At 37.2% G+C, this 16,899-nt stretch overlaps 2 protein-coding genes across 2 annotated transcripts; one reads left to right on the top strand and one right to left on the bottom strand.

Annotated features, from left to right (window-relative positions):
* Positions 1–7,668: 7,668 nt before the first annotated feature.
* LOC109216046 (uncharacterized mitochondrial protein AtMg00810-like) lies at positions 7,669–8,241 on the bottom strand. The gene has a single exon (XM_019380176.1). It carries the CDS (start codon positions 8,239–8,241, stop codon positions 7,669–7,671), a length of 573 nt encoding a protein of 190 aa, XP_019235721.1.
* Positions 8,242–12,947: 4,706 nt separating this feature from the next.
* Positions 12,948–14,025, top strand: LOC109216048. The gene has a single exon (XM_019380178.1). It carries the CDS (start codon positions 13,076–13,078, stop codon positions 13,577–13,579), a length of 504 nt encoding a protein of 167 aa, XP_019235723.1. The 5' UTR covers positions 12,948–13,075; the 3' UTR covers positions 13,580–14,025.
* Positions 14,026–16,899: the final 2,874 nt, after the last annotated feature.

The following is a 16,899-nucleotide window of genomic DNA, read 5'->3' on the forward strand; positions in this document are numbered from 1 at the left end:
GTTATTTCTTCGTCTCATGAGTGTTCGATTCGACTCTGTTCTTGGTGACAATTAGTCTCGCATCAATTCCTGTTTTAATCTTTAGTTTAGTTCAGTCCTGACATGTTTTTTGCTTTACTTTTAAATGACAGTAAATTACTCAAGTGATTAATTGTTAATAATTGGGTTTTTTTTTGTGTTTGTTCTCTTCTGATAGTAATAGGATATTCGTCTGGTTGTGATATGTGTTTTGTTCAATTCAGCTTTGTTTCTGCTAATGTAGATTTAATTTTTGTTTTTAGGTAGCCTTGTTTAATCAGTATTTTGAATAACAGAGTCGTTAGGATTGTCAGTTTGATCAATGTTTGGAATAACTGAAGTTTAGCTTAATCAAGTAATCTGATTGTTAGTATACTAGTTAGATTCGGCTGATTAATTATGGTTGCTAACCATGGTTAAGGGGGTTTGGGTCAGTTATTTGAGGATAGTAATTTCAGAGGGTTTCAGGGGTAGTATAGGCATGGGAAATGGTAGTTTAATCAGATTTAGTAAATATTGAAATGGGGTAAGGGTAGTTTAGGAATTTCAAGCATGGAAAAATCAGAATAGAACCCCCTAGGACTTTCTAGAAGGGGTTTTGAACTGAAGTTCACAAAATAGGTGTAGTTACTTGTAGTACAAGTCAGAAAATGAGGGGTAGAAATAGAAATAAAATAGGGACTAATGAGTAAAATGAAAATCTGAAGTTGCACCCTAAGTTTGCCTATAAATAGGCATTCATTTGCCTTGTAGAAAAGGTTTTTAGATTCGGAAAAATTCAGAAAAAAAATATTCCAGCTTTTAATTTTCCCCAAAATCCCACTATGAAGTTCTGAAGTTCAAATTTGAACTTCAAAACCTAAGGAAGTGGAAAAATCTGCATTCATATAGTTCAAATTTTCTTCTAGACTTGAATTTCCACCCAAAAATCCAAAAAAAAAACAACAGAAAACTTTCAAAAATCAAAAAATACTGTTCCATTGAATATTCCCTGTTAATTCTGAATTTTAAGCAGTAATTCTCATCTTTAGGCTTCTCATTTAAGTGTTGAAGTTGCAGAAGTGTCCTAGTTCAAATTTAGGTGTTTTTTTTTTTTTGTGTATTTGAGCTGTTCTGATCATTTCAAGTTGAAATTGGCTGGTTCAGTCAGTTTTGAGTCCATTTGCTGGTGAATTTCATTTCTGGTTTCATTGGATTTCAAGCTGAAACCACTGTTGCTGTCCCTAGCTATGTGAAACTGTGCTGATCTCTTTTTCCTAGTTGTATTTCAACTTCCAGGTACATATCCTCGAATTCACCTGAATGTAGCTTCAATTGGAGTTGAAAGAAGAAATGCTCATTGGATCTATATTCTTTGGATGTTTGATGTTGTGGATAGTTAATTAGGTGTTAGTTAATGTTAATCATTTGGTTGGATTATCTGAAACCTAGGCTGTATATCCTGGACTGTATTAATTAGGACTGTTTGGACTTGTTTTGTAATTAAACTAGAAAGTCTTTGGACTGTTGGTTATAGGACTGTAGTAACTAGGACTATTTGGATTTGTTTTGTAAAGGACTGTTGAACTAATTTGATCTCATTCATGAATCACCTGAGTCTTGTGTCTAGTAATGTTAGGGTCGAGTTAATTTGGTGTTGTTGTCCATGTTGCCATATTTTACTTTAAAATTGGGAATCGAAAACAATCAATAGTATTGAGGTATACTAGTCTGTTAGAGCTGCTGCAGTTAATGTGTAATAGTATTAAAATACTCACTTCGTTATGAGTCATCAGCAATTTATTTTAGGTCCTTTTGTTACTCTACTACTGTTTAATCCCTGTTTAAGTGTTAACAAATGTAAATGGACTTACAGGTCAATCACCATTAACCGATATCATTTTTGAGTAAATAGATCGTCAGGTCTTCTCTCTTTATTTTCTTTAATAATATTAGTTGAGCTCTGGCTCATGTTGGCTAGACCGTAAAAACTGGGCTCAACACAGGCCCAGCCAAAAATAGCCAGGCCCATTGTCCCTTTTTAATTCAATCATTCCAACGCCTGGGCAGTATAATGTTGAGCCTGGGCCCAAGGACGACATCAGAAGCCCAAGGCTGGGCCAGCTTTAAATGAAACACAGCAGCGTTCCCAAAATTCTGGGGTAATGTTCAAAGCCCAAATTGTTAAGTCTAAAAGTCTTTAAAACTACATTAGGATATCGGGAATTAATTCACAAATATAAATTTGGGTTTCAAATTAGGTGGGTTTCAAATTAGGTGACGGGTTCAAATTAAGAGGGTCTTCCCTTTTGTTTGAATTCGGACTTGAACTTGAGGCCCGAATTTATAAATGCGAATTAATTAGGGCCCTTTTAGAGACAACACTGTAATAGAAAATCATAGTTTCTTTTAGGATGGCCTTTAAATAAAACATGAGACGAGCCTCGCCGCACAAAACATATAAATTGCGGGGCCCTCATTAAATACTATGTTAAAATATTTTAGAAATTCGGGACATGCCATTTAGCGAACTTTCATGGCTTCCCGCAAAGTTAATAAGACGCTAGCCACTTGTAGGCGCGCTTTTAATAATGTTACCTTCTTAAAGCCAGGTGTGCATTTCATGCGATCCAAATCCAAGTCTCAAAACGTTGAATAAGAGGTGTCGAGGATCCGGGTGCATTTCATGTGACGTGATCCAAAAACACGCTCTTAAACGGCGTTCACTTTCATAAAAAACTAATTAAAAGCGGCTAAAAAAATTTATAAAATTGCACTATAGGTTTGAACATGCATAAAACCAGATTTTTAGCCATTTATAATAATTTAAGAGACCGTGCTAGAACCACGGGATCCGGGGGTGCCTAACACCTTCCCTCGGGTCAACAGAATTCCTTATTCAGAATTTCTGGTTCGCAGACTCCAATTGGGAAGTCGAATTTTTCCTCGATTTGGGATTTAAATTAAATCGGTGACTTGGGACACCAAAAGCCAATCCTTTCCCAAGTGGTGACTCTAAAAATAATAAATAATCCCATTTCGAATAATGTCACTTTAAATGGAAAAACTCCCTTATACATTATCCTTCGGGGTAGGTGTGTAAAAAAGGAGGTGTAACAGCATTCACCCAATCTGCATCCTGCAAAGCCTCAACAACATTTTTAGGTTCAATAATAGATAGGAAAGCATCAAAAGCACACAGATTCTTTAATTGTGATCTATTTTTGACTCCAGATGTTGGATCAGTGATTATGTTCTCAATAGGATGAGAATTCTGATACTTGTAAGGTTTCACAACCATCTGGTTTCTGCTAGATGTTTCTCCCATGTTCTGTTGCTGTGGAACAGGATCATGAACAGATTCTTTTAGAGGATTAGTTTCAATTCCTCTTTGATCAGTTCCCCCTGTCAGGTTGCCCTGGATGAAAGAACCTGTTCTATCACCTGTTCCTTCTTTTGGTGCCACTTTAACTTGTGCTGAGACTTCAATTAAGTCCTTTACCAGTCCAATGGCTTCATCTTCATGTTCCTGTCTCTCAAAAAGAATGTTAGTTTCATCAAATACAACATGCACACTTTCTTCTACACACAGAGTTCTTTTATTGAATACTTTATATGCTTTGCTATGTGAAGAATATCCCTAGAATACTCCCTCATCAGTTCTGGGATCAAACTTACCTAGGGAGTTTTTTCCATTATTGTGCACAAAGCACTTGCATCCAAATGCCCTAAGATGGGATATATTTGGTTTTCTCCATTTAAGTAACTCATAGGGAGTCTTCTCTACAAGAGGTTTGGTCATGCATCTATTGATAATGTAACAAGAAGCATTTACAGCCTCTGCCCAGAAGCTAAGGGGCAGTTTACTAGAAAGAAGCATAGTCCTAGCCATGTCTTCAAGGGTCCTATTCTTTCTTTAAACTACTCCATTTTTTTGAGGAGTCCTAGGGGCAGAGAAGTTATGATCTATACCATGCTCATCACAAAGTTCAGCAAACTTAGCATTTTCAAATTCAGTTCCATGATCAGACCATATGGATGCAAGTTGATTACCTAGTTGTTTCTGAGTTTTCCTAACAAAAGCAGTAAACATGTCAAATGCTTCATCTTTAGATGTTAATAATAGTACCCAGGTAAACCTAGAATAATCATCAACTAGCACCATCACATATTTCTTTCCACCTCTGCTCAAGGTTCTCATTGGACCACAGAGATCCATATGAACCAGTTCCAACGACTTGGTTGTGCTTACCATTTTCTTATTTTTGAAGGATGATATTACCTGCTTTCCCCTTGCACAAGCCTCACAAACTTTGTCTTCCTTAAACTTGATGTTAGGTAGCCCTATCACCAAGTCCTTAGAGACTAATTTGTTAGCTGATTCAGACTAGCATGAACAAGTCTTTTGTGCCATAGGAGGAGATCATTATCCAACACACTTAGGCAGGTGAGTTCATTTTCTGACAAAGTAGACAAATCTACAATGTAAATATTGTTAACTCTTTTTCCCTGCAAAACAATCTTGTCGGTGATAAGATTAATCACAAAACATTTGGTAGAGGTGAATGCTACAAGGTTACCTCTGTCACATAGTTGTGACACACTAATCAGGCTGTATTTCAAGCCATCTATTAAGTAGGCATTCTCAATGGAGTGTGAGTCTGTCTTACCTACCTTTCCAACCCCAATAATCTCACCTTTCTTCCCATTACCAAAGGAGACATTACTCCCCTTTAAGTCCTCAAGTGAAAGGAAATGGTTCTTGCTTCCAGTCATATGTTTCGAGCAGCCACTATCCATGTATCATATTTGGCTACTTCCCTTCACTTGGACCTATAAAAAGAAATCAAGGGTTAGTCTTAGGAAACCAAACTAGTTTGGGTCCCTTTCTATAGGCAAAGGGGTAAATCAAATTCCTTTTAGCCCACTCAGGCAGCCTATTTTTCTTTTGAACAAAAGCTTTGTTCTTTTGACTGGCCCTTTCTTTTTCATTACATTTATTTTTGTAACGACCAGTCTTTCCACAGTGTGTGCAGATTTTGTTCTCAGGAAGAGTGAGATACTTGCTTTTAGGATCCCACTTAGGTGCTTGAGTCCCATAGCCAAGTCCTCTTTTGTTGCTACTGTGATGTTCTTGTAGACAGGAAAGTGCATCAGAAGCCTTGTTCCATTTGCAAGTTCTGTCTAGTTCATGTTTTACCTTCCCTAGATCTTCATTTAAGACTTTTATCTACTCATCCTTCCTGTACAACTCATCCTTCATTTTTTCCTAAGTTTTCTTCTAAGGTGAGTTGAGTGTGATCAGCTTTCTTTTTACCTGTTCCTAGTTTTAGTTTTAAGTTCTCAGACCTAAGTTCTAGGACACTGGTGTCAAGTTCAAGAACTTGTTTCTTCAACTCAGCATTTTTACTATCACTCTCATTAGCCCTAGATTCTAGATTTTTGCACTTGGCTTTTCGGATCACACATTCCCTAGACAGATCTTCTTTCTCATTGTTAATTATCTCAGACTCATCAATGAAGTCTAGCAATAGTTCAGAAAACCTTTCGTTAGACAGGAGTTTAATCTTGTCTTTGAGATGAAGGACATTTACCTCTTGTTCATCATCTGATTCTCCGATGGCCATAAGTGCTTGTTCATCTCCAGCTTCATCTTCTGAGTCCTCATCTGATGTTTCTCCTCAAGCAGCAACCATAGCCTTTGTTGATCCTTTGTTCCTTTTAGGTTGGACCTGTTCCTTCATCCTGTTCCTTCGTTCAACCCTTTCCTTCTTCCACTCAATTTCCCATTGAGGACAGTTCTTGATCATGTGATCAGTCTTACCACATTTGTAGCAACCCTCATTGGTCTGTTTCTCAGGAACCCTTGGTTTGTTGAAGGTTGTACCTCTTGAAGAACCCTTTCCTCTCATCAGGTACTTTTTGAAATCTCTTGTGATCATGGCCATTTCATCATCCTCCAGATCTGAACCTTCTGCTATTCTGAGAGCCAGACTTCTTTCCTTCTTGGGTGCATCCATTTTCATGGTTTGCCTTCTCAGTTCATAGGCAGTGAGGTTTCCAATCAGTTCATCCAGCTTGAGGGTAGCAATGTTCTTTGATTCCTGAATAGCAGTGATTTTGGTTTCCCAAGTCACTGGTAAGACTCTTGTCAAGATTTTCTCAACCTTGTCTTCTTCAAGGATAATTCTTCCAAGAGATTTAAGTTGATTTCTTAGTGTTGTGAACCTTGTGTACATCTCCTGGATAGATTCTCCTTCCTTCATAATAAAATTCTCATATTGAGAATAAAGTAGTGTTCCTCTTGATCTCTTTACTTTAGGAGTTTCTTCATGAGCCACTTGTAAAGTGTCCCATATTTCCTTTACAGTTGTACAACTTTGAATTATGCTGTACTCGTCTGGACCCAGTCCACACACAAGCCATTTCTTGGCCTTGGCATTCTTCTCCCATTTCCTCAAATCTTCAGCAGTGCAGTCAGCTCTTGTCTTTGGCACGTCCACTCCTTCAGCATTCTTCTTTGTAGTTGCTAGAGGACCATCAGTGACTGTGTCCCAGAGTTCATAGTCTTCTCCTATGATGTGATCTCTCATCCTGTTCTTCCACCAAGAATAGTACTGACCATTAAAGAGTGGTGGCCTAGTAGTGGATTTCCCTTCCCAGTTTCCAGGTGGTGCACTCATTTTGATCTTTTCCTAAGGTGTTAGCCTCTTCAAGGATAACCCGCTCTGATACCAATTGATGTTTTAAGCTTCAATGCCACACAAGGGGGGGGGGGTGATTTGTGTGGTACCCAATTTTTGCTTAACTACTCTATAGAAGAACCCGGTTCTTCTAGGTGTTCCAACTACTACTGTTTGCGAAATAATAAATACTGAAAGTAAAGAACACAGAGATTTTTACGTGGAAAACACCTGGCACAAAAGGTCAAAAAACCACAACCTACTACTCAGTAGGATTTTCCCAAACTTCCACTAAAATCACTGAGCCAAAATAGCATTTACCAAAACTCTTTATAAACCTAAGGATTAACTCTAATCCCGTTGTGCCACACAGCCTCAAATGCTGCGACAACTTCAAGTTAACTCTAACTTGAATACTCAAAGTACCTAATACAAATACTTCTATGAAAGCTGAAAGGTACAACTTTAAACCACCTACTACAATTAAACTAGAATAAAAGAAAGACACAATGGAACTAATTCTTTTATCTCGTTCAAGTAGCTTCAGGAGTGCACACTCAAATCTCACATAAATTGCTTGCAAAATTGCCTTGATCTTTTGTTCTCAATTTAGTTTAACTTTTGCGTTTGTGCAATACCTGTAAAAGAGAACAATCACTATTATTTAATAGGTTAGTAATCAGAGTTTGATTGGGATTCAATTGCTGCTCTTCTATTGTAGAAGAGTTCATGATGATATCAAACTCTAACACTATCTTTATCCTGGATTGTGTTCTCTTCATATAAGGAGACTTTCTCTCCTTATCTAATATGCAACCTTTTCGATCAGATCTGGAGATATTGCTGCTTTATCAGTAGGACTTATCTCCTTTACGTGCATCTCATATGTATAGGTTGATCATGACTGTGCTTCACAAGATGGACCTGGTTCATGACTGAGTTCTTTTGTCCTTCTTCAAGACTGCACCTATTCTTGGGCCAACAACATTCATAATAACTGTGCACAACATTGTCCAATGGCGATATATTTAGCCTCCAATGTGGATAGTGCAACTGATCCTTGTTTCGTACTGTTCCAAGATATCAGTGTGTTTCCAAGTAATTGACATGTTCCATTAGTGCTTTTTCTGTCTTCCTTATCATCTGCAAGATCAGCATCTAAAAAACCTTCCAGTTTAAAATTGTTAGAACGTGGGTACCATAATCCATAGGAAACAGTTCCAATGAGATAATGAATTATTCTCTTTACGGCAGTCAGATGTGATTTTTTAGGATCTGGCTGAAACCTGGCACATTTACAAATAGTAAACATAATATTTGGTTGACTAGTAGTTAGATAAAGAAGAGAACCAATCATTCCACGATATTTAGTTTCATCGACAGGATTTCCCTTTTCATCTTTGTCAAGATTTGTTGACGGACTCATTGGTGTGCCAATAGCTTTAACACTGCTCATACCGAACTTCTGAATTAGCTCCTTTGTGTATTTCGTCTGCCATATAAAAGTTCCTTCTTCAGATTTTTGAATTTGAAGTCTAAGAAAGAACGTTAGCTCTCCCATCATACTCATTTCAAACTCACTTTGTATAAGATTGAAAAATTCCTTGCACAAAAGAGGGTTAGAACTACAAAAAATAATATCATCAACGTAAACTTGAATAATAAGATTAGCTTCCGATGATCTTTTGATGAATAGTGTATTGTCTACTTTACCTCTTGTAAACCCGTGATCAAGTATATGGAAGATGATTCTCAGCTTGAAGCTTTAAATTTGAAAGGTTTGACCAAGTTTTGACCTTTTAGTATTCAATCTCGGATTTGGATCTTTATGAGTTGGTTAGCTCCGTTAGGTGATTTTGGACTTGGGAGCGCATTCGGAATGTGATTTGGAGGTCCGTGGTGGAATTACGCTTGAATTGGCGAAATTGGAAATTTGGCGATTTTTGGTCAGCAGTGGAAATTTTGATATCGGGGTCGGAATGGAATTTCGGAAGTTGGGGTAGGTTCCTGGTATCATTTCTGACGCGTGTGCAAAATTTGAGGTCATTCGGACGAGGTTTGATAGGTTTTGGCATCGGTTGCGGGATTTGGAAATTTAGAAGTTCTTAGGTATGAATCTGAGTATAATTTGGTGATTTGATGTTGTTTTGAGTGTTCCGAAGGTTCGCCTAAGTTTTTATGTTTATATATGACGTGTTGGTATGTTTGGTTGAGGTCCCGAGGGCCTCAGGACGGATGGTTAACGGAGAGTTTGGATGTCGAATAATGTAGCTGAAGTTGCTGCTTCTGATGTTTCCGCACCTGCGGAGTGGGAACTACAGGTGCGAGGATGCAGGTGCGCTCAGAGAACCGCAGATGCGAAAATGGAAGGCCAGGGTTGGACCGCAGATGCGAAGGATCGGCCGCATCTGTGAGGTCGCATGTACGATTTAGGGGTCGCAGATGCGGATATGGTGCAGTAAGTGAGTTCCGCACCTGCGAGGGAAATTCCGCAGGTGCGGTGCCGCAGAAGCGGAAATGTGACCGCAGGTGTGGTTTTGCTGGGCAGAAAACCCTAGCTCGAGGTTTTGTTTTTCATTTTTCAATTTTGGGCTTGAGGAACTCGAGATAGAGGCGATTTTTCGAGAGATTGGAAGGATCAATGTTGGGGTAAGTGATTCTAACCTATAATGGTTTAAATTTCATGAATCTATGGTTTTATTCATCATCTAATTGAAAAGTTGATCTAGAAATTTGGAAATTTAGGGCTTGAAAATTGGAGAGTGGATTTTGATGATTTGAGTGACCAAATGAAGTCGGATTTCGATAAAATTTGTATGTATGGACTCGTGAGTGGTTGGGCTTTCTAGTTTTGTGACTTTTGTCGGATCCCGAGACGTAGGACTGGGGTCGGGTTTGAGAGAATTTCAGGATTTCTGCCTAATTTGATAGTTTTTCTTGTGGAAATCATCCCATTAGCGTATATTGATGGTATTGTTAAGGTTGTGGATAGATTCGGAGCGATTGGAGGCCAAATCGAGGGGCAAGAGCATCGCGGAGCAGGGATTTGACTGGTTTGAGGTATGTAATGATTGTAAATCTTGGCCTGAGGGTATGAAACCCCGATTTTCACATCGTTTCACTACTTTGAGGTGACGCACATGCTAGGTGACGAGCGTGGGCGTGCACCATTAGAGATTGTGACTTGGTCCGTCCCGTAGCAACTATTAAGTTGTGTATTTGACTAAAACTATATGATACTTATGTGTTTTAGAAGAAATTTTTATAAATTAGGTTGAATGCCATATTTGGGCCTCGTGCTAAAGCTATTTGGACCCTTATGAGCCTTTTCTTATTATCCTCTCACTGCTTTGATTGAAAATCTATACTTAGCCATGCTATGTTTGCTGATTTCATAACTCAGTCTTTCTTACACCGTGTTGATGCATATAAAATGTTATTTTAGGCTGAGCACCCTAATTTTTACTGTTAGACCGAGTGGCTTGAGAGGGTTATGACTGAGTGAGACCGAAGGCCTGTAATTGTGAGGATATTCAGAGTAATCACGTGAGTTGTCCGTGCGGATTCTGATATTGATACTGTAGCACGTGAGTTGTTTGTGCACCACGTGAGTTGTCAGTGGGGATTATAGCGCTTGGGCTATAAGAGCCCCTCCGGAGTCTGTACACCCCCAGTGAGCGCGAGTACCCTGAGTGAGTGATATGATATTTTGCCCGAGGGGCTGTTCTTGATTCATGTTGTGCCCGAGGGGCTGTTTACGAGTGATTGTGAGGGATGCTATAGGGGCTGTATATGAGTGACTGTGAGGTTTGCCTGAGGGGCTGTTTATGATTCATGTTTGCCCGAGGGGCTGTTCACGAGTGATGTTTTGCCTGAGGGGTTGTTTGTGTTTTCATCATTTTTCTCACCGTTTCATCACTTTGTTTGAAAACTGTTGAAAGATGTTTTAAACGGTTTTTACTGAAACTGGATTTAAATAAGCTGAGTTGATTCAAAACCCTGATTTTAAAAGGCCTGTTGTATCCTTCTGAGATTTCATAATATAAACGGTATATGTTTTATTGCTCGTCACTACTGCTCAGTCTTTATTTACTTTTATTATTTACCGAGTTGGCGTACTCACATTACTCCCTGCACTTTGTGTGCAGATCCAAGGGTTGCTGGACGTGCTAGTGAGTGTTGATTTCATCCCTCGCGAATCTGTTGGAATTAGCAATATAGCTGCATGGCGATCGCAGCCCTGCTCTTCTCCCTCCTATCTTCCTATAGATGTTATTAGTTGGTTTCCAGACTGTATTAGTCTTAGTATTATCGGACAGTTCTTAGTAGATGCTCATGACTAGTGACATCCCGATGTCGGGCTTTTCTTTCCGCATTTTGTTATTTAGATTTATCTTATGAAGTTTTATTAATTAAATAGCTTGAAGTAACCTTTAAATTGAAATATCGGGTTGTTTCGGTAAGAGAGTCGGCTTGCCTAGTTCCACGATAGGCGCGATCATGACAGGGTTGGTTTGTGGGTCGTGACATGAACCCTCCAACTTACTGTAGAAAATAGAAAACTAACCAAGTGAGTTAACCCTTAACCCGAAAATGAGTAGCTTCAGAAGTCGTTTGGTACGTGGATGATGATTAACAATCCTGGGATTAGATGCAAAATTATTTTATCTCACATTTGATTGAAATTTTAAATCCTGAATTAGCACTTTCGTGATTAATTAATCCCGCAATTGGGTATTATTCTATCCCAAATTAGGGTTAGATAATAATTCCGGGAATAATAACACTAAAATGACAAAGATGCTCTTTTTCGGGGCCTTTTGAACAATCCAAGATTAATATTAGGAATAAAGTTTTATCCGAATTTATCTAATATACATCAAATACTTATTTATATTATATTCGATATATCTAAGTTTTAGTCCAATAAACCACATATCTTCCAATAAAAATATATTAACTAAATTATTATAATCCCATTAATATAATTCCGGGATAACTTCTTCCTTACAAAACGGCCAATAAGTGTTTGAAACCACACTCATTTTTTTCAAAGTTTGAAAACGTGGGGCAGAATTTGAAGGAAGTAGTATTTTAGTTCTACAACCTGTCACCCATGAGTTTACAGGTTGGCAATGCACTGCCCATTGATGGCAGTAACACAGCTAGAATACAAAGGCCATCCCTTATTTTTGTCTAAAATTTATTACTCCTATGTAAAAAAAAAAAAAAAAAAAAAAAAAAAGGGACTAATCAACAAGTTAAGTTTTGTGTAAATTCTAATATATAAAGATTTTCAGTTCTTTAATTGATATTTAAAATTTGTAAAAGTTAAGAAGCAATAAATTGCAAAACTTTGTAATTTATATAGATATACTTTAAAATATGAATAAATCATGACAAAAGAAATATAATTTGACTCTTTAAAGTTTTAATAGCAGCAGTAACATCGTTATTATTGTTCTTAGAAGAATGGAACATCATCATTACTATTACTTCCTCCGATTTTGCTTATTTGTTGTTTAAGATTTTAATTGGGTTACCATTAATAAAATATTTGATATCATATCATAATAATTTTTTGTTAAATCACCCTTATCTTTTCTTAAATAATTAATTAATGACTGTTTACGAGTCCTTTTGGAGCAGTAAGAATGAAACTAAAAAGAAAAATATCACCTTCTGGATTTTGAAAATGAGTACTCTCTCTCCCAATTTATATAATACTTTTCGCTTATTGAGATTTAAACTTTTTATTTTTGATCATAAATGTAGACATAGAATCTCAAAATCTTCTGAAATAAAATTTACATATTTGAAAACTAGTAAAAAGTACTATTACCTCCGTTTCAAAAAAAAATAAACTCTTTCAAAATTTGTAAACAATTTACCTTTGAAATTTTTGTTTTACCCTTAATAAGATGATTTATAACCACATAAATATTTATGATGCGTTTTAGATCACAAGTTTTAAGTTTTCCTTTTTTCCTTAAACTGCATACACAGTCAAATATGTTCAAACAATTGAGATGGAGGGATTAAAAGTTATAATAATTTATAATTTAAAATATTTAAAAGATATATGTAATATTTTTGAACACTCTTTTTAGTTGAAGTGATAAATAAAAAAGGACCTAATGACGTTGTTATTAAGTAGACTGTACTGTAAGATATATTTATTTTGTCTCATTGCTGCACATAATTGACGTAACTTCCTGCTACATTACTCAATGCATAATGCATTCTCACCTCCTATTTATACCTCCCTCCTGTCATCTCTCCCCCTTTATTTTTCTCATACATACAAATTGTTCATTCATCCATTTTCTACTAATACAATTGCAAGTAAATCAATCCTCTCTTCTTGAATCAGATCACAAAAGCACAGCAGCAAAATGGGTATATGCAGTTCTTGCGAATCTACATCAGTAGCTACAGCAAAATTAATACTACAAGACGGAAGATTACAAGAATTTTCTTATCCTATAAAAGCTTCATATCTTTTACAGAAAGATCCAAATATCTTTATTTGCAATTCAGATGAAATGGAGTTTGGAGATATTGTATCAGCCATAAATTCTGACGAAGAGCTTCAATTGGGTCAACTGTATTTTGCTTTACCTTTGAACCGGCTGAAACGTAAGCTTAAGGCGGAAGAAATGGCGGAGTTAGCGGTGAAGGCTAGTTCTGCATTGAATAGTATTTGTGGTAAAGAGAATTGTGGGTGTCGTAATAAAGTAGTTTTATTTTCAGGAGAGAAAGGTGGTGGGAAGTTGGGGAAGAAGGTGGCGGGTGGCAGTGGTTCGACGGTGGCTGAGGGTAGAAGACGGAGAAGTATTGGTGGTGGTGGTGGGCCGAGAGGGAAGTTCACGGCGAGGTTGAGTGCAATACCTGAGTAGGATAAATTCTTGGGCATTTTCTTTTTCTGAAAGAACTTGTTATAACAAATTAAAGGTAATGGGAATTAGACCCACTTTTTAATATTCACTAGATTAGAACCTGTTGATGGGTGAAGCTTGAGATTAGAGAACTGTTCATTTTATCTTGTAAATAGTAGGTTTTGTAAATAAGTTGAGATTCAAGAGCCGCTCTCAAATTATTTGAGTGATTCGAAATTGGTCATCTTCTTTTTTTAGAATTTTTGTTTTGCTGCTAGTTAACCAATAGTGGGGTTTAATCATGAGTTTTCCCTCAAAGGGTTAATTTGGTAAGCTACTTGGGTTTATTGAAAGTACAATTTTGATAGTAATTCGCGTAACATTTTCATTTATAATATTAACGCTGTTATAAATATATATTATGGATGTTCATTTAGTACTCCATTATGGATAAAGATTACCCCTGGTAGAAGATTATCTATATCTGGTACAGTAGCAGCTTACAAACAACTTACACAGCAGCTTGCAGTAGCAGCTTACAAGCAGCTTACACAGCAGCTTGCAGTAGCATCTTGCTTTCTTCTATAAATAGAGGAGATTTTAGTTCATTATGTACATCAGTTTGAATTCGAATAATATATCAGTTTCTCTCTATACTTGTCTTTCCTTTATAGTCTTTATTTTATAACACGTTATCAGCACGAGACTCTGTCATCTCGAGCAAATACTTTGAAAGTATCAGAGGTATGAACTTTCTTTTTCTAAATAATGTCAAATCTTTCTAAACTTGAATTTGTAGCCCTGGATATATCGGGCAAAAGCTACATGTCTTGGGTGCTTGATGCTGAAATTCATCTTGATGCGATGGGTCTGGCAGACACCATCAAGGACAAGAATCAGGCATCAAACCAAGATCGTGCCAAAGCAATGATATTCCTACGCCATCACCTTGATGAGGGCCTGAAAATGGAATATCTTACTGTTAAAGATCCAGTCATACTGTGGAATAATTTGAAAGATAGATATGACCACCTAAAGATGGTCGTTCTTCCACAGGCACGTTTGACTGGACTCAATTAAGGCTACAAGATTTTAAATCTATCAGTGAGTATAATTCTGCTATGTTCAGAATTATTTCCCAATTGAAATTATGTGGTGATAAAATTACTGATCATGATATGTTGGAGAAAACTTTCACCACTTTTCATGCCTCGAATATGCTCCTGCAGCAGCAATATCGAGAGATGGGATTCAAAAAGTATTCTGAACTTATCTCACATCTTCTTGTAGCCGAGCAACATAATGGGCTATTAATGAAAAACCATGAAAGTCGACCTACTGGTTCTTGTCCATTCCCTGAAGTGAATGAGACGAACTTCCACCAAGCTAAACGTGGAAGATGTCGTGGCCCCATTCGTGGTCATGGCCGTGGTCGGGGAAGAAACTCTAATCATGGTAATACTAATGCACCAAAGAAACCTCCTAACAACCAGCAGTGGAAAAGGAAGGAACAAAAGCATGAAGCGGTGCAAGCCAAAAATGCAGAAAGTGCATGCTATAAATATGGAGGAAAAAGGCACTGGTCACGTGCTTGTCGCACGCCAAAGCACCTGGTTGAGCTTTATCAAGCCTCCCTAAAAAGGACGAGAAAAATGCTGAAGCAAATTTTATTTCTGAAGATAATGTTGACTTCATGCATTTGAATGTAGCTGATTACTTTGCACTCCCAAAAGGAGAAACAAGTCATGTGGTCGCTGATGCATCTGTAGAAATTTAAATTTCTGTTGTTTGTATTAGTTAGTATAGTTATGTAAAAGTATGCTTTGATAATAATATTTACTATAATATTTATTTTGAAGAATATGGATAATCCTCAAATTATGTTTGGATCCAAGACCAATCATGAAGATATTTGTGTAATTGATAGCGGAACAACTCATGCCATATTCAAGAATCAGAAATACTTTTCTTATTTGCATAAGGAAAAAGCAAATGTTTCAACAATTTCTGGTAATATAAGTTTGATTGAAGGCTCCGGAAGAGCCATTATATTTCTCCCTAAGGGAACAAAACTTAATATAAATAATGCATTGTTCTCCTCCAAGTCCCGAAGAAACTTGTTGAGTTTTATAGATATCCGCCGAAATGGATATCATGTTGAGACAATAGATGAAATGAACGTGGAATATCTTTGTATTACAAAGAATATTTCTGGCCAGAAATGCATTGTAGAAAAGTTACCAACTTTAGCTTTTGGCTTATACTATTCAAAAATCAGTACAGTTGAAGCACACTCTATCGTAAACCAGAAGTTTACTGATTCAAATGCTTTTGTGCTTTGGCATGGACGTTTGGGCCATCCTGGATCAATAATGATGAGACGAATTATTGAAAATTCGAGTGGGCATCCACCAAATAACCTGAAAATTCTTACAAATGATGAATTTTCTTGTGATGCTTGTTATCAAGGCAAAATGATCACTAGACCATCACCAATGAAGGTTGGCATGGAATCCCCTGCCTTTTTAGAGCATATTCATGGGGATATATGTGGACCTATTCACCCACCAAGTGGGTTGTTTAGATATTTTATGGTCCAAATAGATGCATCTTCAAGATGGTCTCATGTGTGCCTACTATCATCTCGCAACCTGGCGTTTGCAAAACTATTAGCCCAAATTATTCGATTAAGGGCACAATTTCTAGATTATCCTATAAAGGCTATTCGCCTTGACAATGCTGGAGAATTCTCATCTCAAGCTTTTGATGTTTATTGTCTATCAATTGGGATAAAAGTTGAACATCCTGTAGCTTATGTTCATACTCAAAATGGCCTTGCAGAGTCATTTATTAAACGCCTGCAATTGATAGCAAGACCACTACTTATGAAAATAAAATTGCCCACTACTATTTGGGGCCATGCTATCTTGCATGCAGCATCACTTATTCGTCTCAGACCGACACATTATAATAAATATTTTCCATCACAATTAGTTTTTGGTTATGAACCAAATATTGCCCATCTACGAATTTTTGGATGTGTTGTATATGTGCCAGTAGCACCACCACAGCGTAGTAAGATGGGCCCACAGAGAAGGCTAGGAATATATATTGGGTTTGGATCACCCTCTATTATTCGGTACCTTGAACCATTGACGGAAGATTTATTTACTACTCGATTTGCAGATTGTCGATTCGATGAAACAAATTTCCCACAATTAGGGGGCAGATAAAGGAAATCAAAAGAGAAATTGTGTGGAAAGTTTCATCATTATCTCATTTTGATCCACGTACCCCTATATGTAATCAGGAGGTCCAGAAGATCATCCATTTACAGAATA

The sequence above is a fragment of the Nicotiana attenuata genome, unplaced genomic scaffold (genome assembly GCF_001879085.1).
Source record: "Nicotiana attenuata strain UT unplaced genomic scaffold, NIATTr2, whole genome shotgun sequence".
Taxonomy (NCBI): domain Eukaryota; kingdom Viridiplantae; phylum Streptophyta; class Magnoliopsida; order Solanales; family Solanaceae; genus Nicotiana; species Nicotiana attenuata.